The sequence below is a fragment of the Grammomys surdaster genome, unplaced genomic scaffold, assembly GCF_004785775.1.
Source record: "Grammomys surdaster isolate TR1022 unplaced genomic scaffold, NIH_TR_1.0 61, whole genome shotgun sequence".
Lineage (NCBI taxonomy): Eukaryota > Metazoa > Chordata > Mammalia > Rodentia > Muridae > Grammomys > Grammomys surdaster.
Window position 1 is genome coordinate 19,231,256 of NW_021604563.1, and position 22,177 is coordinate 19,253,432.

Consider the following 22,177-nt stretch of genomic DNA (forward strand, 5'->3'; position numbering starts at 1 on the left):
TATTGTCTCCCAGAGTGTCTAAGCATTCTCCTCACATTACCATCAATATTTGTTATTTTAAAATATTTTTAATGATAGCCATTACTACTATTTTAAAATCTCAATATACCTGATATAAAAATTCTGTGTTGACTAACAACAATATTTTGTTAATCTATTGGCCATTTATAACCTCTTATAAAAACTGCCTTTTAATTCACATGTAGAATTAAGTATTGTAGTATTCAATACTGATATTTAATTTTTTAAATTATTTTCACATTCTAGATATAAACCATTTGTCAGGTGAATAGCTTGCAAGATTTTGTCATGTATGTGAATTGTACATTCAGATGTTATTTGATTTGATGTACAGAAGCTTTTCAATGTGATGTGATCATATTTGTCAATTATTGTCATTATTTCTTATGCCTTTAGAGACATATTCAAAAGCTATATCTATAACTTGAATCATTTAACTGCTTTTTCCCTCATAGTGTCAATATACTTTAAGCATGTTTGATTTATATTGAATGATTTATTTTACATAACAGTTAAGAATTTGGTCTAAATTTGAATATTCTGATTACCTGGTACTACTTCTCAAAAAGGTTGTCTCTTCATGAATCAAATGGTAGCCATGTAAGTTGATTTCTGGGTCTTTTATTCTATTTTATTATTCTATGTTTCTGTTTTTTTTTTTTTGTGATAGCATGCTGCTTCATTAGTAAGAGTTTAAAGCAGTTTTTGTGTTGTCTGTAATGGTGCTCTCTTTGTTCATTCTTTCTTTGAATATTAGGTGCCTGCCTTCTTTCCATGTGAATTTTAGTGTTTTCCTCATTCTATGAATAATCATATCAGAAGATTAATAGGGCTTGCATTAAATGTATAGATTGATTATAGTTATACAGAAATTTGTAAAAATAATAATTCTGATTGCCCATGAATGAGGATTATCTTTACATACTTTAAATATTACCATAAATGTTTTTATAATTTTGTTATAAAATGCTTTCCTTTCTTTGTTTGAGTTTATTTCTAGGTATTTTATTTTTTGCCAGAATTCAATAAAATGGAAAAATAAATAAACAAATTAACTTAGAAAGCAAAGAGCAAACTAATCTTGGTTGCCATAGCCCCAATACAAGAACAAAAAGAAGAAATATAATAAAGAAATGAATGAATATTGCAGTGAAACTTTTCCCAACTGTGAAAATGGAAATTTGAATAAATGTTGAATAAATTATTTATTTATTTCATTGTTGTGGCAAAACACTTCACAAAAGATATTTTTAATAAGAAGACTTTACTGTGACTTACAGATCAAGGCTAAGGTCCATTATTGCAGGAAAAGCATGTATACAACAGCTTTAGTTAGCTGGTAATATTTTATCTGTATTCAGGAAGCAGAGACCAATAAATGTTATTACTCAGCTTCTTTTCTCAATTTTGTGTGTCTTGCAGTAAATATTGGTCCTTCAATTCAAACAATATATATTATTTGTGCACATATATTATATGTGTATATATGTATATGCAAATGTGTATATTGTGTGTGTGTAGTTGGTAATATTAATCACCACAAGTCTACTCTTGGTCAAACTATCACCCAGACATATAGTATCTAAACCACAGATTTCCACCCTGTAGTACTTTGAATGAGAATGGCCCCCATGGGCACATAGTTTGAAGGCAGTATTTCTGTTTCTTTATTTATACTAACAAATAAAAATATTTAGCTAAATGTTTTGTCAAGGTTAACATTATTTTGCATTAAGAGTTTTGATTATTATTTATTATTAAAGCTACTGTAATTATATAATCTATTTGTACATATGAAATATGAGATGGGATACTTAAAAGTTTAATTTTTTTATTTTGTTGAAGAGAGAAAAAATCATTATCTTAAAGTAGAATTATTGGTTTATTTTAGAGTATGAAGAGACATATCAAAGTCAGAGTTGAATAGCTTAAAAAATATGTATAAGGTTTCTAAAAGATGACGCTAATAAAAGAAAATTTGCATATAACCACACTAGATTAAGAATGAGAAAGAAACCATTAACTTTCCATAGTAAGTTGAAAAGAAATATTGAAAACATGATGATGATGAAATTCTTTTAGATCTGATTAGTCACTCAACTAGATAAGGAGCCCAAGTACTTTAATGACAATTCTCTAGTATGGAAAAGGCCTCAAATTAATCAGAGAGTAGTTGATTACTCCTATAACAGTCATTCCTCTATTTTACCACTGGTTATGAGTTCTCTGGAAAGTTGATGTACATAGATAGAGTTTACAACTGTGTAATTATATGGATGCTTTTTCTACCTCAGAAGCCTGCATAGCACCTTCAGGCCCTATGAAATATATCCAGAAAGGAGGAAGCTTCCATCTTAGTTCTACTTTTACTAATTGTACTGTATATTTCAAAGAAAGTGTGTGGCACCTTCAAAAATAGGGTATTATCAACTAGCTGTTTTGAGTAACCAAGAATAATGGTAAAAGCCTATACTGAAGGTGAAGTTTTTAATACCACTGAGGTCCCCTTGATTAATATCTCTTAAGATGCTATCTAACATTTGGTACGGGGACTTCAGTTTTAAAACTCGTGGCTTTCAGAAGCAGCAGTATCTAGCTATACGGGATATCTTCTAACTCTTGTTCTTATTGATTTTTGACTTTGTGTTTTAATTGAATTAAAAATATTCATTTTGACATGTCTTTTCCATAGCCCTTTGTTTTGGTTCCCTTATCACTTTCAGTGCTACTTCTTGCTCCCTCTCTGGTTAAGGCTCTCTTTACTTAATATCTCTCCTCTTTACTTTCATACTACCTAAATTCAATTGTCGTTCCTTAAGGCACCACCCAGCAGCTTCTTTCTAGCTTCTTGTTTTTCCTTCAAATTGAACACAGAATTAGAGCTTGAAATTTAGTATACACACATGAGGGAGAAAGAACATCAGACATTTATTGTATCGAGTCTAGATTAACTCTCTAATTATATTTCCCAGAGGCATTTGGCTGGTTACCTAGTGAGGTTCCTAGGTCAGAGGAACAGAGCTTGTAGAATTCCAGGTCTCCTACAAGCTTAATCCACATGGGAAGGTGCCTGTACAAGGTCTCTAAATGGAGATGGTACTGATGACAGGGATATTGGGTCTCAATACAAATGACTGTGAAGTATGAACATTGGAACTAGGTCCTGGATCCCCTCCTCTCTTTCTATTTGACATTATATGGATACATTGCTTTTCTTTGCAAAAAAATCTAAGTCAGCATGCACTGTGTTTGCCAGGAACATTTTCCTGTGATTCTGTAAGTAACCAGAGATCCTACAATGGGTCTGTGAAAAATTCACTGTTGTTCTATATCAGGGACCCTCTTGCTATTTGACCAAGACCATTATTGCTTTCTGAATAATTTTCCCTGAGTGCTTTAATAACATTTTAATGAATTAGAGACAAAAATTACCTCTAACTGAAATTTTTATTAATCTTAAATATATAAGAATAAATTGATTTACATTTATAAATGTATAAATTGACCTCTTGTTGGCTCACCTTGGTAACAATCAGAATTTGTCTGTATGGAATTTCAAGCTAATCTATAACTTTGAGAACCAACTAGAGATATGCTGCTGATTAGATCTCTTAGTGCTACAAAAAAGGTATGGATTTCCCTTTAATAATTGTATGTCAAAATTTAGGTTCATGAAATCAACTTAATAGAACACCATTCTGTTCTCTTTTTTTCAATGCTGCAGGCTTATATATGCTGCTGAACAAAATAAAATGTGGCATTTATTTTTTTTCCTTATTTTATTATTACTGAGACCTTGATTAAAACAGATCTGATGTTGCCAATTCTCAACACATGGTAACTGAATACATTAAGGAAATTACTTAGTGAAAAGGAACACATGATGTGCTCATAGGAATATCTAACCATTGATTTGCAGGAATATCAAATAGATGGCAAGCATGAGTGTTTGCAAGCTTTATGCTCATTAGATTGTTTTGTTGGTTTGCTTTCCAGTCATAAATAGGACTAGTGTCACCAGATTAATTGCAAAGCTGAATACATCTATAGATCACAGCACTTTTCATTTGTTTATTCTATTTGTGAATAATTATAATACTCTGTACAAGGAGCATGATCAATGAAGCTAAAATGTTACTGAAGTTTTTAGTTCCTACAGTTTAAATTTCTTAATTTGATTTAATTTATAGAGACTTGTATTGTGCAGCATATTTCAGTTTCATGTTAGTTTTTTAATCATAATTTTTCAAATACTTATTTACACCTATTATTTATGCATGAAATGGTTTTGAAATGACGAGCATGAAAATATAAACTGTTGAATAATTCTTGAAAGTTTGTAAACATTTCTAAAATTTTCTAGATTCATTTTGTCAATTCTCATGACTATAGCCCTGGTAAGTATCTAGACACTTAAAATGATTAGCAAGATACTAAAATTATTTTTTAAAAAAATTCTGATATTATAATTGTCTTAAACTAAACTCTTTACTCAACGGATAAGTTTGTCCCAAAGGAACGTCTGAATGAAATGGACTGTGATCTAGTTTTCAATGTAATCAAATGATATCCTAATTTTTAGTTCATTTTCTCACTACAATGATAAAATATCTGAAAAAAGTATCTTAAGTATGGAAGGGGTTGATTTAGCTTCCATTATGAAGATATAATCCATCATGGTAAGAAAGGCATGACAGTAGACATCTGAGGAAGCTGGTCATTGTGCACTCACAGTCAAGAAGCAAATGGGATGGATACTTGTACTACACTAACTTTCTCTTTTTTATTCAGTCTTGGACATAAACTCATTTAACGATACCACTCATATTCAGGGTAAGTCTGGTACCTTGATTTAAATCTCTCTAGAAATTCCCTAAGTACCTAGAAATAGCCTATAGGTCCAGAATACTGTCCCTTATATGTTTATAAGTGTCATCAAGTTGACAATCAAGAATAAATATCACATGTTCACTCTGTGTCAACTTGATACCCAAATATATCACTCAAAACCATTCCAGTTTCTAAGGTCTCATTTTGACGTCATAAAGTAGAATGCATTTAGTTCCTCTCTAAAAATTCCGAGTCCTTAAATACTTGAGTGTTTCAGAAGTGTTCTAAGGGTGACTAAAGAGTCTCTTGTAAAACTAATATAATTCCTTAATTTTACAAGTTAGATATTTCAAATATACAGTGGTACAAAATTAATGCTCCTATTCTAAAAAGGAAGAATGGTAATAAAGCTAGGAAATAACAGATCAAAGAGACCAAATAGAGCAGGGTTTTCATGAAACACTCCCTATCCATTTGTGCACATTGGGCTTGTGGTAATATCTGGACTCTAATCTATATCAATAACCCTAGTTGTCCAGTTCTTATTTTTTAAGTGGACACCATTACCATTCTGGATCACCTCTATACCATGCTTGCAACTATACTTGATAGATATTTCATGGTTTTGCATCTCCAGAATTTTGTCTTGCCTATTGCACGCTAGACTTCACATTCTGAATTACACACAATGGCCTTCCAATGCCTCTTTCTTGGGAATGTAACTGTATAGTGAGTCTACTATACATTGCTTAGCCTCAGCGTGTTACTAGTTGCAATGGCTTTGGGCACCTACATGGATGAAGCTTAAAAACAAATGAACAAAACCAACAACAAACAGAAAAATCTGCTTCCCTAGGCAGCTGTCATTGAATAGGAAGTCTGTTTCATCAGTTCAGGTTCTCTCCTTTCTCTGTTCCACAGCCCTGGATTCCAAACATAGAGTCCTGTTCGTAATTAAGTCAGGTCTCCCTACACTAATTATCCTAATCACGCATGCCCAGAGGCTCATTTCTCAGGTGATTTTAAATATATTTACACCCATGGTCCTGAAAGTACGAACAATAAATTCATTGTTTCACCAATCTGTACTTATGTGTCATCTTCCTAGTGTCTTATATGAGGAGAGTAGGCATTTGTCTTGTCTTCCCTAGAAGAGTAACATCATGACTATTATTAGGACATATCAAAATTATTGTTTCTTTTTTGAGATTATTATTAAGAATATAGCATATAGAGCTCAGATATTATAATGGGCACACTCATATATGATAACTTAGAAAGATGTAGTATTAAAAACAGCATTAATCATATAATGAAAATTTATTTACTAAAGTGGAAATGACTGACTTAGAATATAGAACATTTTGTATGTAGTGTACTCAGTGCATTAATGTAACATTCAAAGTTGCCCAAAACTAAGCTGAGAATATTTGCCCCATGAACCTTCACATTTGTGCCCCAGTGAAGCAGCTAATAAAACTGTCCTTCATACTGCATCTTTATTTGAGTCTGGAAATTATTCCATTTTTTTGGCTTCCAACTTTCTATTTAAATGTCATCACTGCAATGTGCAAGAAACTTTGCTAGCTATCCAACAACAAAGAATGCATTCATTAGTAAGACACCTTCATCATTCCCTGCATACTTGATTGAAGTGTAAAAAACAATGAGAACTGCATACTTATTTATATACACCCCAAGGGTACATGATCATTCTGTGATTTATTAAAGATGTGATGTATAATACACCTTTCCACCATTATTAGTTTAATAATTTATCTATGAATACAGGAAAAATATAGTTTCCCTTCACTAAGCTATTTTCAGTGCTATGGTCAGTCTATATAAAGCATACTTGATCATTCAATACAAATTAGATACAATAATATTAAGAATAATGATGTCAATGATGTAAAAAGTAATTAAGTGGTCTTAAAGATAGAAAGCAATAATCTATGGAGACCCACATAGATATCCCAGGGAGGTTCAGAATGAATAAAATATCACACTATCTGTTTCTCTACTTTTTTTGTCCCCATTTGTCTCAGGTAACACTGTCGCGTCCACCCTCGACCAGCAAGGAAGACGCAACACACGAGCTCTTCTCCAAGCAGTTTATTCAGGACCTTTAGACAATCTTCTAACTGACGACCCTGGGGGAAAGCTTTCCCAGGCTTAAGTACTCTAGGACTAGCCAACCCCCGTCTGCCACGTGGCAACAGCAGATAGGTCCACACACACGGAGACAAGCCAGATCAACTGCCACTGCCATATAAGGAGTTGTTTACTCCTAAGAGTCCTCGCCAGCAGGTGGCGGAAGGCGGAGACCAGTGCCATCTTAAAGGCACAGCACTATGCGGCTCTCCACATAACACAAACACTTAGTAAACATTTACCTGATCTCACACACAAATAGAAGTAGTGTGACATTTATGTTCCAATTTAGCAGCTTCTCAAAAGCAAAAGTCTAAGATTTGTTCTAACAAGCTTCAAGAATTTTAAGGAAGCAGGTAACAATTTATACAATTAGCATCTTACGTACTATTTAAATCAAAGACAGCCAGATGATGTGTTTGCAAAGCAACAATCTTACTACAAAATAAATAAAATAAAACAAATGAGACATACAAAAATGAATTAGCAGCTTTCATTTTTCAAGTGTTTTAAAATATATGGAGGAATCATAAATCTCAGAAAACAACTATTAAAATTTGAAAAGTTGGTGACTTCCAGTCTGGGCCCGAGCATAGGTGGCAGCTCTGTACCCAACCCAAGAAAACCAAGAGAAAGAGGGACTCCCAGGAGCTTTAACTCAGGCAGCATCCCAGGTAAGGGAAAAGCAGCACTTGCCCCAAACAGGGAGCAAACGGGACCCACTGGGACCCAGGAATTCACTCCAGGCCTGGAGCCCTGGTTCCTTCTGGTCTGAGCCCGAGCACTCGGCAGATCCTGGGAGTCAGCTCTGCACTCAATCTCACAGAACCCAGAGGAAGCAGGGCTCCCAGGACCTCTAACCTAAGCAGTATCTTAGGCTAGGAAACAGCAATACTAGCCCCAATCAGGGAGCAACTGGGACCCACTGGGACCCAGGAATCCACTCCTGACCCGGAGTCCGGGGCCTCTTCCGGTATCCACCTGAGCACAGAGCAGATCTTGAGCCTCAGCTCTAACCCCAGCAGCAAAACCCATCCCAAACAGTTCTGACACACCCTAGATAATAGGAAAGACAGGTCCCAGTCAGAGACAGCACAGATAGCACAAAGGTGATCCAGATGGCAAAATGCAAGTGCAAGAACACAAGCACCAGCAACCCAAGGTACTTGCCATCATCAGAACCTACTTCTCCCAAATTAGAAAGTCCTGAACTCACCATATCACCAGGAAAGCAAGAACCAGATTTAAAATCACTTCTAATGATGGTGATAGAGGACTATAAGAAGGATATAAATAACACTATCAAAAAACTTGAGGAGAACACAGGTAAACAGGATGAAGTCCTTAAAGAAACACAAAAATCCTTTAAAGATTTATAAGAAAACACAAACAAACAGATGAAGGAATTGAACAAAACCATCCAGGACATAAAAATGGAAGTAGAAACAATAAAGAAATCACAAAGGGAGACTACCCTGGAGATAGAAAACCTAAGAAAGAAATCAGGAGTCATAGACACAAGCAAAACCAACAGAATACAAGGGATAGAAGAAAGAATCTCAGATGCATAAGATACCTTAGAAAATATTGACACAACTGTCAAAGAAAATGCAAAATGCAAAAAGTTCTTAACACAAAACATCCAGGAAATCCAGGACGCAATGAGAAGACCAAACCTAAGAATAATAGGTACAGATGAGAGTGAAGATTCCCAACTTAAAGGGCCAGTAAATATCTTCAACAAAATTATTGAGGAAAACTTCCCTAACCTAAGGAATGAGATGCCCATAATCACACAAGAAGCCTACAGATCACCAAACAGACTAGATCAAAAAAGAAATACCTCCCATCACATAATCATCAAGACACAAAATGCACAAAACAAAGAAAGAATTTTAAAGGCAGTAAAGGAAAAAGGCCAAGTAACATATAAAGGCAAACCTATCAGAATTACACCTGACTTCTCACCAGATACTATAAAAGTCAGAAGATCCTGGACAAATATCATACAGACCCTAAGAGAACATAAATGCCAGCCCAGGCTATTTTACCCAGCAAAACTCTCAATTACCATAGATGGAGAAACCAAGATATTCCATGACAAAACGGAATTTACACAGTATCTTCCCACAAACCGAGCACTACAAAGGATAATAGCAGGAAAGCTCCAATACAAGGAGGGCAATCATACCCTAGAAAGAGCAAGAATATAAGCCTTTTCCATCAAACCCAAAAGAAGATAACCACACAAACAATGTCTCCACTATTAGCAAAGATGACAGGAAGCAACACCCTCTCCTTAATATCTCTTAACATCAATGGACTCAATTCCCCAATAAAAAGGCATAGGCTAATGGACTGGATACGCAAACAGGACCCAGTTTTTTGCTGCTTACAGGAAACTCACCTCAGCGAAAAAGACAGACACTATCTTAGAGTAAAAGTTTGGAAAACAATTTTTCAAGCAAATGGCCCTAAGAAACAAGCGGGAGTAGCCATTCTAATATCGAATAAAATCGACTTTCAACTTAAAGCTATCAAAAAGGATAAGGAAGGACATTTCATACTTTTCAAAGGAAAAGTCAACCAATATGAACTCTCAATTCTGAATATCTATGCGCCAAATACAAGAGCACCCACTTTCATAAAAGAAACCTTAATAAGCTCAAAACACACATTGCACCTCACACAATAATAGTGGGAGAATTCAACACCCCACTCTCAGCAATGGGTAGATCATGGAAACAGAAACTAAATAGAGATATAGTGAAACTAACAGAAGTTATGAACCAAATGGACTTAACAGATATCTATAGAACATTTCACCCTAAAGCAAAAGAATATACCTTTTTCTCAGCACCTCCTGGTACCTTCTCCAAAATAGACCATATAATTGGGCACAAGACAGACCTCAACAGATATAAAAAATTTGAAATAATCCCCTGTATCCTATCAGATCATCATGGTCTAAGGCTGGTCTTCAAAATTGACAAAGACAATGGAAAGCTCACATTCACATGGAAACTGAAGAACACCCTACTCCTTGATAATCTGGTAAGGGAAGAAATAAAGAAAGAAATTAAAAACTTTTTAGAATTTAATGAAAATGATGACACATCATACCAAAATCTATGGGATACAATGAAAGCAGTACTAAGAGGAAAATTCATAGCTCTAAGTGCCTACAAAAAGAAACTGGAGGGAGCATACACTAGCAGCTTGACAACGCACCTGAAAGACCTAGAACAAAAAGAAGCTAATACACCCAAGAGGAGTAGATGGCAGGAAATTAACTCAGGGCTGAAATCAACCAAATAGAAACAAAAAGAACTATCCAAAGAATCAATAAAATCAGGAGCTGGTTCTTTGAGAAAATCGACAAGATAGATAAACCCTTAGCTAGACTAATCAGAGCACAGAGAGACAGTATCCAAATTAATAAAATGAGAACTGAAAAAGGTGACATAACAACAGAAACTGAGGAAATTAAAAAAAATCATCAGATCCTACTACAAAAGCCTATACTCAACAAAATTGGAAAATTTGGATGAAATGGACAATTTTCTAGACAAATACTAGTTACCAATGTTAAATCAGGACGAGATAAACCATCTAAACAGTCCCATAACCCCAAAAGAAATAGAAGCAATCACTACTAGTCTCCCTACAAAGAAAAGTCTCGGACCAGATGGTTTTAGTGCAGAATTCTATCAGACCTTCAAGGAAGACCTAATTCCAATTCTCTTCAAACTATTCCACAAAATAGAAACAGAAGGTACACTACCCAATTCATTCTATGAAGCCACAATTACGCTCATACCTAATCCACACAAAGATCCAACAAAGAAAGAGAACTTCAGACCAATCTCCCTTATGAACATTGATGCAAAATTACTCAATAAAATTCTAGCGAACCGAATCCAAGAACACATCAAAACAATTATCCATCATGATCAAGTAGGCTTTATCCCAGGAATGCAGGGTTGGTTCAATATATGGAAATCCATAAATGTAATCCACTATATAAACAAACTCAAAGAAAAAAAACACATGATCATATCACTAGATGCTGTGAAAGCATTTGACAAAATTCAACACCCCTTCATGATAAAAGTCTTGGAAAGATCAGGAATTCAAAGTGCATACCTCAACATAGTAAAAGCAATATACAGCAAACCAGTAGCCAGCATCAAACTAAATGGAGAGAAACTTGAAACAATCCCACTAAAATCAGGGACTAGGCAAGGGGGCCCACTCTTCCCCTACTTATTTAATATAGTATTGGAAGTCCTAGCCAGAGCAATTAGGAAACACAAGGAGGTCAAAGGGATACAAATTGGAAAGGAAGAAGTCAAAATCTCACTATTTGCAGATGATATGATAGTATACTTAAGTGACCCCAAAACTTCCACCAGAGAACTCCTAAACCTGATAAACAACTTTAGCCAGGTGGCTAGATATAAAAATAACTCAAGCATATCAGTAGCCTTCCCCTACTCAAAAGATAAACTGGCTGAGAAAGAAATTATGGAAATGACACCCTTCACAATAGTCACAGACAATATAAAATACCTGGGTGTGAACCTAATCAAGCAAGTAAAAGACCTGTATGACAAGAACTTCATGTCCCTGAAGAAAGAAATTGAAGCAGATCTCAGAAGATGGAAAGATCTCCCATGCTCATGGATTGGAAGGATTAATATAGTAAAAATGGCTTTTGGCAAAATAGCTATCTACAGATTTAATGCAATCTCCATCAAAATTCCCATTCAATCTTCACAGAGATATATAGAGCAATCTTAAAATTCATTTGGAATAACAAAAAACCCAGAATTGCAAAAACTACTCTCAGCAATAAAGGAACTTCTGGAGGAATCACCATCCCTCACTTCAAGCTGTACTACAAACCAATAGTGGTAAAAACTGTGTGGTATTGGAACAGAGACAAGCGGGAGGATCAATGGAATAGAATAGAAGACCCAGAAATGAACCCCCATACCTATGGTCACTTGATCTTTGTCAAAGGAGCTAAAACCATCGAGTGGTGAAAAGATAGCATTTTCAACAAATGGTGCTGGTCCAACTGGAGGTCAGCATGTAGAAAAATGTAAATTGATCCATACTTATTTCCTTTTACAAAGCTCAATCCCAAGTGGATCATGGACCTCCACCTAAAACCTGCCACACTGAAACTAGTAGAAGAGAAACTGGGGAAAAGCCTGGAACACATAGGCACAGGAGAAAAGTTCCTGAACAGAATACCAATGGCCTGTGCTCTAAGACCAAGAATTGACAAATGGGACCTCATAAAACTGCAAAGCTTCTGTAAAGCAAAGGACTCAGTCAACAGGACAAAGTGGCCACCAACAGATTGGGAAAAGATCTTTACCAACCCTACATCTGATAAAGGGCTAATATCAAAGGTGTACAAAGAACTGAAGAAATTAGACTTTAGACAATCAAAGAACCCTATTTAAAAAAATGGAGCACAGAGCTGAACAAAGAATTCTCAAATGAGGAAGCTCAAATGGTTGAGAAGCACCTAAGAAGTGTTCAGCATCCCTAGTCATCAGGGAAATGCAAATGAAAACAACACTGAGATTCCACCTCACACCAGTCAGAATGGCTAAGATCAAAAACACAGGTGACAGCACATGTTGGCGAGGATGTGGAGAAAGAGGAACACTCCTCCACTGTTGGTGGGATTGTAAACTGGCACAACCACTATGGAAGGAAGTCTGGCGGTATCTCAGAAAATTGAACATAGTGTTACCTGAGGACCCAGCTATACCACTCCTGGGCATATACCCAAAAGACGTTTCAACATACAACAGGGACACATGCTCCACCATGTTCATAGCAGCCTTATTTATAATAGCCAGATATTGGAAAGAACCCAGATGCCCTTCAACAGAAGAATGGATGCAGAAAATGTGGTACATTTATACAATGGAGTACTACTCAGCTACTAAAAACAATCAGTTCATGAAATTCTTAGGCAAATGGATGGAGCTGGAAAATATCATCTTGAGTGAGGTGATCCAATCTCAAAAGAACATACATGGTATGTACTCACTGATAAGTGGATATTAGCCCAAAAGCTCACAATTTCTACGAAACAACATATAGACCACATAAAACTCACATAGAAGAAGGAAGACCAAAGTGTGGATGCTTTGGTCCTTTCTAGAAGGAGTATCAAAAGTTTCAACCAGAGCTCCCAAAGTCTAAACCACCAGCCAGAGAGCACAAAGGGAGGCACTCATGCATCTGTATAGGTAATTGAGGGTGACCTTGTTAGACTTCAGAGGAAGTGGAGGGCCATGGTCCCCAAAAGCTTGGATCCCCTACTGTGTGGGAATTCGAGAGCAGGGCGATGGAACTGGGAGGATGTTTGGAGCATACCCTCACAAAAATTAGGAGGAGGGGGTATGGGATAAGGGGTTTTGGGGGAGAATGGGAGAGGAGATAACATTGAACGGTAAATATATATAATATCCAATAAAAAAAACCACACAGATAAAGGGTCTAAAAAAAAAAAGAGAGAGTGAGAGAGTTAACATTTTAGATTATTTTCAAAAGTTTCTAGGAGTTGCTAATTGGCTAAGATCCTATTTTAAGCTCTCCACAAAAGAATTTAAGTCTCTGTTCAATATTCTCAAGAATCCTAATTTTCCTCAACAATTAATTGACAAAAGAGAAGTAATCTCACAAAAAGTAGAAGAAGCTATTACTAATCAATATATTATATAGTCTGATTAGTTGTTGGCGATGCTATAACAGTCCTTTGACAAAAGATTATTAATATAGATTTATATATCCTTAAATAGGGTCTTCATGACTCTCTGAGTGTGGAAGGAGCAACTGTTGGCACTTCTGCCCTGATTTTACAAGAACTCTGAAAAATTGGCTTTAAAAACAAGAGGGGGAATGGTATCCCCTCAGAAGGCGTCCCCCTGAAATACTCTCCATCAGGTCTTGTCCACTTTTATCTCTCTAAAGCTGAAAGCTCATGGCAAATCTGCTGCTGTCTGCCTCTGTCACCATGGAGACCAACAAAACTTTGCCACAGATATGGGGAAGGACCCGCTTACCCTTAAAGGGAATGGCCTCTGCATACCCAGTTCCCTTATGGGGTCGAGGATTGATATGCCTGTCTGATACTACAGAAGGCACAGCTAACTGGCTACCAAAAAGATTAATGAAAAAAATAGATACCCCCACAAAGCCAGGCCCAACCATAAATACAATGAATAACACTTTACATCCAGGGAAGAGAAATCTCTGTGAGAAATCCCTTCTTTTTCCTTTCCAGGTAAAAATGAATCACCCGTGATGTCTGCTGTTAGAAAAATCAGAGAGAAAGAGACACATGAATGCTGGTACAAGAATTGGTTTTCAGCCTCTCCAAGGTTGTCAACCCTATTTCCTCCCATCTTTGGAACATTATTTGGGTTCCTTTTGCTTTTTTTCTGCTGGTCCCTGCCCCTCAAATAGGCGGACTAACTCTGTGATACAACAGATAAATAATTTGGTAGCAAAACCTTCTCAGATACATTATCATAAGTTAACTATGGAGGACCACGAGACTCAAGATGAGGTTGATACTTTATACAGGGTGTTTCCAAAACCCATCTCCACCCATCTCCACCCAAGCAGAGAGGGGCCACCCAGAACCCCTTCTGACAGGTGTCTGAATTCTTTCTTGGGCTGTGAGGCTAAGCACTGCAAGGGAATATAAATAAAAGATAAAAATATCTCTCTGGATTCCCTGAGGGACAAGTCTGATTGCATAGGGGTTGATGTCAAAAGTATCCCCTCTCCAGGAAAAAGACATCAGGACGGGTATGGCCCTCATGCCTCACTGGACAAAGACAGGGGGACTGGAGCCATTACAGGGTCCCCTTCAAATACTGGAGGTCAGGCCTCTATCCCCGCCTTTGCAAGTTTAAAATTGCCACAGCCCTTCTATACTTAGAGAAGGGAGGAGATGTCAGGGGCAGCCCTGATTACACACTGAAGGCCTAAAATCAGCCATAGGCCTAAAATCAGCAATAGGCCTGTCATACATGTATACTAACACCAAGTCTTGGGTCTCAGTGGAAAAACATTGAAACAGATGGCTATAAGCTAATGTAAACAAGCAGCTTTTGTGGAAATTTACAAGCCTGAGTAGTCATAGACCTTGTAAATAGGTAGCCTTGGCAGACAATACCAACTTAGATAATGACAAGTGAGTCATAGGCAGAGTCATAGTGACTTGTCCCCTGAACCTTCACCCAGTCGATACCCGGTTCTGAAGATATCTGTATTCCCCCTGAACACCCACACTCCAGTGTCATTCCCTGCCCCACATCCTGCCTTTCTGTGTTTATAACCCCTGTGTGAATGAATTACGATTTGAGAAAAAATAAATTATAAAAAAAGTAAAATAAAAAAATAAGTAAATAAAATAAAATAATTGGTGTGACACATTTTTTTCCTCAGGTTCCAGTAGCCATAAAATATGATTGATGTTTTACTTTAAAATTTAAATAAAATGCTATTTGTTATTATGATAAAAAAAATTGAAATGTTGTTTCCTATTATATATACCTATTGCTTTGTCTCTTATGAGCACTTTCTTTCCCACTTGATTTTGTTCTTTTTTAATTTAAGAGCCATAGTTAACAAGTACTCACAGATGTAGTTATCAAATCATGTATACAAATCCTTGGGTTTCTGGCATTCTTTCTCTTTGAATAGGAATGAGGATAGAAAAAGTACTTAACTGGTATATTTTATGAGACAGAAAACTTAAATCAATGAATTGAATCTCTTTACATCTTTGAGATTGCTTGATTGTTTGTTTTGAAGTGTCTGGGCAAGGCAAAGTTACCCTTGATCAAGACAGTATGCCTGGGAAAGCAAACACGCTGAGACAGGAAGTGAATTTGAGTTTGACTCTAACACAGGAAGTGTGTCTGTGGGTCGTTTTCTTTTTCTTTTTTTCACATTGGATGCTGTTTTTTTTTATTTTTTTAATTAGTTATTTGTAGAATTCAGTGCCTTAATTTCTAAAGTAGTACATTCTAATAAAATTATTTTATTTTTGCCAATTTCAAAGTAAATACATCCATTCCACAAACTTTATCTAGACTTATGAAATAGATGTCTCCTTAAAGTTCTTTGCAATTTTTGCATGACTCAATTTCTCCATCCTTGATTTTGTCATATTTTCAAGTATCTTCCATGAGGAAGGTAACCAGATTTAACTCATCTTGCTGTCTTTAACCATGGAATCTATTCTGGCTTTAAAGTTATTTGAAATACGGTCTAATAAACCAGTGTGGCCATTTTACATTTTGTTCAAAATTGCATTAGCTAACAGTAAATCAAGTACTCTTAGAACTCACAAACTATTACAGAAATACTTCGTAAAAATACTTTTAAAAATAGCAAAGATTGGAAGCTGGAGAGATGGCTGAGTCGTTAAGAGCACTGGCTGTCCTTACAGAGGACTCAGTCAGGTTTGATTCTTAGCACAAACTCCATTATGTACCAGGCATAGTACCAAATTTACTTAATTTTATCAACCATCTCAGAACATCCTTCTGTTCAAATTTAGGAAGCTCAAAATCATGCAGAAATTGTCTTATTTAAAATTATGGAGGAGTGTGGTTAAACTGTATCTCCCAAATTTGGAAATTTGGTTCCCTAAATACTTTTGGCATGAGATTTCATCATAAAAGGTCTGTACTAATGAATAGATTAATCTCTTTGTAGGTTAATGGATTAAGGAGTTATGAGAGTGAATGATGTAATGGCTTTTAGTCTTCATGTGATGTTCTCTGAGGAAATGAAACTTCAGAGACTTAGTCTAGTGTGATAGCTCAGTAGCAAAGAGTACTTGCATAAGGACTATGTGTCACAGCTTGGTATTTAATGAAAGATTATAGGTAAGACACTACAGATTTTGAGGATAGATTTTAATGAAGTGAGTCACACAGATATCTTGGAAATGTTTTCATGACGAAAATTTTATCAATTTAGTTTCATAGAGATACATTGAATTTTTCGAAACATGCCTATAAATTTCAGTTCAAAATGTTACTGATGGTGAAAACTTGAGATTGCAGAAAAATAAATGTTTGGGATATAAATGAAAGTTTGATCTCCATGGAGACAGGACTTTTTCAGAAATTCTAATTGCACTTTTTTTCCTTACAAATTTTTTCTATGAAAGTCTATTTTTGTCTGCATTTATCTCTTTATCTTATATATACTATATTTTATTTTAAATATGTTGACTACCAAATAACTTCTAGACTATGAAATTGTTTCCTAAATATTCTATTTATTTCTAACTGCACATTACTATCACAGTTACATTTTCAAAATGACTTAAACCATGACATTTCTCCTAAAACCTTCAGTGTCTCTCTGTTGACTTAGTAATAAACTCTTAATCCTGAAGTAAGAATCTAAGGCTTTCCAAATTCTGCTCTCAAACTACATGCCCAGATTTCTATTCCAGTAAATCTCTTCGTATTTGCTACCTTGGTCTCACTTGCCCTTCCACTAATACATTCCAATATATCATAGGTATTGGATCAGATATCCACTTTTTTTGTCTATGTCCTTTTACATATTCATTGTACATATTAGGTTTCAAATATGCATGGAATTACATTTAAAATTGATTGAAGTTTTAAAATTAGATAAATATTTCACATTACTAAATGGAGAATATCATTAAATTTAGAAAAGATATTTTATTATAGATAAAACTTGTTAGATGATTAAATGCAAGGAATTAATGCATCTTAAATGTGTCTTGCCTATATTCCTAACACTTTTGGGGAGTGAAGACATGGGAATCTTCAGAGCTAATCAGCCAGTCAGTTTAGCTGAAATGAAGAGTCTCTAGTTCAGTAAAAAAAAAAAAAACCTCTACATGTAAAAAATAAAAAGGTAGACAGTGAGATAGGAAATATACTTGAAATTAAGTGTGCATGCGCAGGCACATACACACACATACACACACACAGTATATGATAGTAGTATCATATACACACAAACTCACATACTATCATACAAAATAATAAATAAAAAGATTTATGAGATAATATTCTGGGACACATCTAAGAAAAATAGAAAAAAAATCAAATGTTCGAAAGAGGGTCATAGTGTTAGGTATTTAAGACAAGAGGATCTGGTGTAGACCTAGGCTGTCCAGTAATGTGGCCACCGGTCATGTGGGGCTGTCGAGCACTCCAATGTGGCAAGAGTTAATTGAGATAACACTTCTGTTTTCAATTTTGTTTGTTTCGAGACTCACTTAGTAGACCAGGCTGGACTCGATCTTAGAGATCCACCTGCTCCTACCTCCCGAATGCTGGGATTAAAAAGGCGTGTGCCACCACCACCGCGCTCTGGTTTCAGTTTTAAAGTCTGATTTGAAAGATTTAGTTGGGGAGAAAAAAAGAACGAAACATCTTCTTGATTGCTCATTGGCAAGTGGATGTACATGGTAACATGTCCAGTGCGCCCGAGGAGAGAAGAAAAAGGCAGCACAGCATTAAGGAAGGTCTACAGTTCATCCAGTCTCCGCTGTCTTATCCAGGGACCCAGGAACAGTATGCGGTGTATTTGCGTGCTCTTGTGAGGAACCTTTTTAATGAAGGAAATGATATTTATTGGGAATGTGACTGGAGTGGCTCTCTAATTCAGTACTCAGAAGCTTTGAACATAGCTCACTATGCAAAGTCTGAAGACATTGTAATTCCTAAAGAAATCATTGAAAAACTTCGTATAAATCGTATTGCCTGCTATTCTAATATGGGTCTCCGTGAGAAGGTTTTAGAAGACTGTGATGCTGTCCTCAGTGTGAATGCCAGTAACTGCAAGGCTCTGTATCGGAAGGCTAAGGCCCTCCGTGACTTGGGGCTCTACAGAGAGGCCTACGACGCGTTGGCAAAGTGCTCCTTAGCAGTGCCTCAGGATGAACATGTAATAAAACTAACTCAAGAAGTAGCTCAGAAATTGGGATTTAAAATAAGGAAAGCATATGTTCGAGCTGAGCTCTCACTGAACTCAGTTCCTGGGGATGGGGCTCCCAAGGCTGTGAACTATTCTGTGGAAGATATTGAGGCAGATTTGCTAACCCCAAGACAAGAAGCACTTTCGGTTGTCTCCCTTCCTACATCCAGTTTTTCTCATGTCATTGGGAGTGAGCTGGCCTCCGTTCCTTTTATGCCTGTAACTTCCATTTTTCAACTGCAAGTGGATGAGAGCCCTCTGCCATCCACAGTGTTTGCAAATGGAGGGAAGATCCCCTTCACCATATCAGACACTTTTCTGGATGATGACACTGTCCTTGGGGATGAAATAGATGCTCTTCTTGATTCTGCCCCAGAAACAAACGATGTTGTTATGTCATCCACCCTGGTCAGAGGACCCCTCCCGACTGCCAGTGCAGCTCCGAGTTTGTCCTTCAGGACACCATCTCTGCTTGGAACCTTGCCCATTGGTGCAAGGTGTGCTCCTGAGCCCTCCTTTGCAGAGTTTTTTCCACCTTTGACTTCATCCTTGGAAGAATTTTACTCTTCTTTAAATTCCCTTTCAGTGACTGAATCCAAACGAGATCTGTCCACCTCAACTGCTAGAGAGGGAACAACGCTTAACAACAGTAATTCCTCCCTTTTGCTTATGAATGGACCAGGTAGTTTGTTTGCCTCTGAAAATTTTCTGGGAATTGCAAGTCAGCCTAGAAATGACTTTGGAAACATTTTTGGAAGTGTGATCGCTAAACCATTTTCATCAGGGACTCCTAGGCATCCCCTGGAAGGAACCCACGAGCTGAGGCAAGCTTGCCAGATCTGCTTTGTAAAATCAGGCCCTAAGTTAATGGATTTCACATACCATGCTAATTTAGATCACAAATGTAAGAAAGATATTTTAATTGATAGGATAAAAAATGTTGAAGATAAATCATGGAAAAAAATACGTCCAAGACCAACAAAAACAAATTATGAAGGACCATATTATATATGTAAAGATGTTGCTGCAGAGGATGAATGTCGATATTCTGGCCACTGTACATTTGCTTATTGCCAAGAAGAGATAGATGTGTGGACCCTGGAAAGAAAAGGGGCGTTCAGTCGAGAGGCTTTCTTTGGTGGCGATGGAAAGATCAGCCTTACTGTGGTCAAAATCCTCCAAGAACATCTTGGAGAGTTTACATTCCTTTGTGAGAAATGTTTTGATCATAAACCTAGAATAATAAGTAAAAGAAATAAAGATAATTCCACTGCTTGTTCTCACCCGGTCAGAAAGCATGAATTTGAGGACAATAAGTGCCTTGTCCACATTTTGAGAGAGAGCACAGTAAAATATTCCAAAATACGTTCTTTTCATAAACAATGTCAACTTGATTTATGTCGACATGAAGTCCGTTATGGCTGTGTGAGGGAAGATGAGTGCTTCTATGCTCACAGTCTTATTGAGCTGAAAGTCTGGATAATGCAGAATGAAAGAGGTATCTCCCTTGACGATATTGCTCAACAATCCAAACAGTATTGGAGAAGTTTGGAAGCAAGCATGCCTGGAGTGCAGGTACTTGGTAATCAAATAATGCCTGGATTACTTAACATGGAGATAAAGTTTGTGTGTGCTCAGTGTCTGAGAAATGGCCAAGTCATTGGACCAGACAGGAACAGAAAGTACTGCAGTGCCAAAGCGCAGCACTCGTGGACCAAAGAACGCCGCGCACTGAGAGCGATGTCTTTTGAACGTAAGAAGTGGATGAACATCCGTCCTCTCCCCACAAAGAAACAAATGCCTTTACAGTTTGATCTATGCAACCATATTGCTAACAGAAAAAAGTGTCAGTATGTTGGCAACTGTTCCTTTGCTCATAGTCCTGAGGAACGGGAAGTGTGGACTTACATGAAGGATAACAAAATACATGATATAGAGCAATTTTATGAACTCTGGCTGAAGAACCAAAAAGCTGAAAAAAGTGACGAGACAGCCAGTCACTGTAGCAAAGACAACGGGAAGCAGATTCACATGCCAACAGACTATGCTGATGTCACTGTGGACTTCCACTGCTGGATGTGTGGGAAGAACTGTAACAGTGAGAAGCAATGGCAAGACCACATCTCCTCCGAGAAGCACAAGGAAAAGGTTTTCCACACTGAGGACGATCAGTACTGCTGGCAGCACCGCTTCCCCACTGGGTACTTCAGTATTTGTGAGAGGTATATGAATGGCTCCTGCACAGAAGAAAGCAGCTGTAAGTTTGCACATGGAAATGCTGAACTTCATGAATGGGAAGAAAGAAGAAAGGCCCTACAGATGAAACTCCAGAAAGCACGGAAAGATCACTTAATTGCCCCAAATGATAATGACTTTGGAAAATATAGTTTTTTGTTTAAAGATTTAAAGTAATATGCTGGCTTTTATGTAACCCAATCAGAGAACTGACCAGAAAAATTGGAAGTGTTGAAAGGCACGTAGCAGAGGAGCTGCAGATTTTCTGCTTGATTGGCATCGATTGTTCCTCCTGAGCACCAACCCACAGTAGATAGGACAAAGGCCTGGCTCAGCTCTTGCGGAGCCACTGGCATCAGATGGCGAAGTGATTTGCTGCCAGGGTGCTGTCTGTTGGACAGAAGTTTGGATGAGGTGTGTTGGGGAAGCGGGTAAGGTTGAGGATGACTCTGAGGTGAGAGCCGTGGCCGTGAGAGGATAATGCACACTGGGATAGGAATACAGGATAGATGGAATTCCTTATGTGTTTTAGTGGAACGAATTTATTTAATATAATAAAGTCTGCTACTTATCTGTATGTAGGTTGCTAAAAAGGATTTTCTTAACTCAGATTTTTAAGCCAAATAACCATTTAGCACTAGTGTCTGTTAAATGGGTATTTTCTGTATTTGTATGTCTCATTCTGATAAGGGAACTGATGATCATGCACATCAAGAATATTTTGAGCATATGTCCTTATTATATGTTCGAGCACCTTCTGGGTATATGCCTAGGAGTGGTATAGCTGGATCCTCGGGTAATGCTATGTCCAATTTTCTGAGGAACCGCCACACTGATTTCCAAAGTGGTTGCACCATCTTGCAGTCCCACCAACAATGGAGGAGTGTTCCTCTTTCTCCACACCCTCGCCAGCATC

At 36.9% G+C, this 22,177-nt stretch overlaps 1 protein-coding gene across 2 annotated transcripts; it reads left to right on the forward strand.

Annotated features, from left to right (window-relative positions):
• The first annotated feature begins 18,516 nt into the window (after positions 1 to 18,516).
• Positions 18,517 to 21,975, forward strand: LOC114634235 (zinc finger CCCH domain-containing protein 7A-like). Of its 2 annotated transcripts, XM_028782932.1 has the most exons (2): positions 18,517 to 20,779; positions 20,842 to 20,969. In XM_028782932.1, the coding sequence occupies exons 1-2, from the start codon at positions 18,523 to 18,525 to the stop codon at positions 20,859 to 20,861; spliced, it is 2,277 nt and encodes a 758-aa protein (XP_028638765.1). In that variant the 5' UTR covers positions 18,517 to 18,522; the 3' UTR covers positions 20,862 to 20,969. The 2 variants fall into 2 exon arrangements, with proteins under 2 accessions (XP_028638765.1, XP_028638737.1); XM_028782904.1 differs by having other exon boundaries at positions 18,517 to 21,975.
• The last annotated feature ends 202 nt before the right edge of the window (positions 21,976 to 22,177 follow it).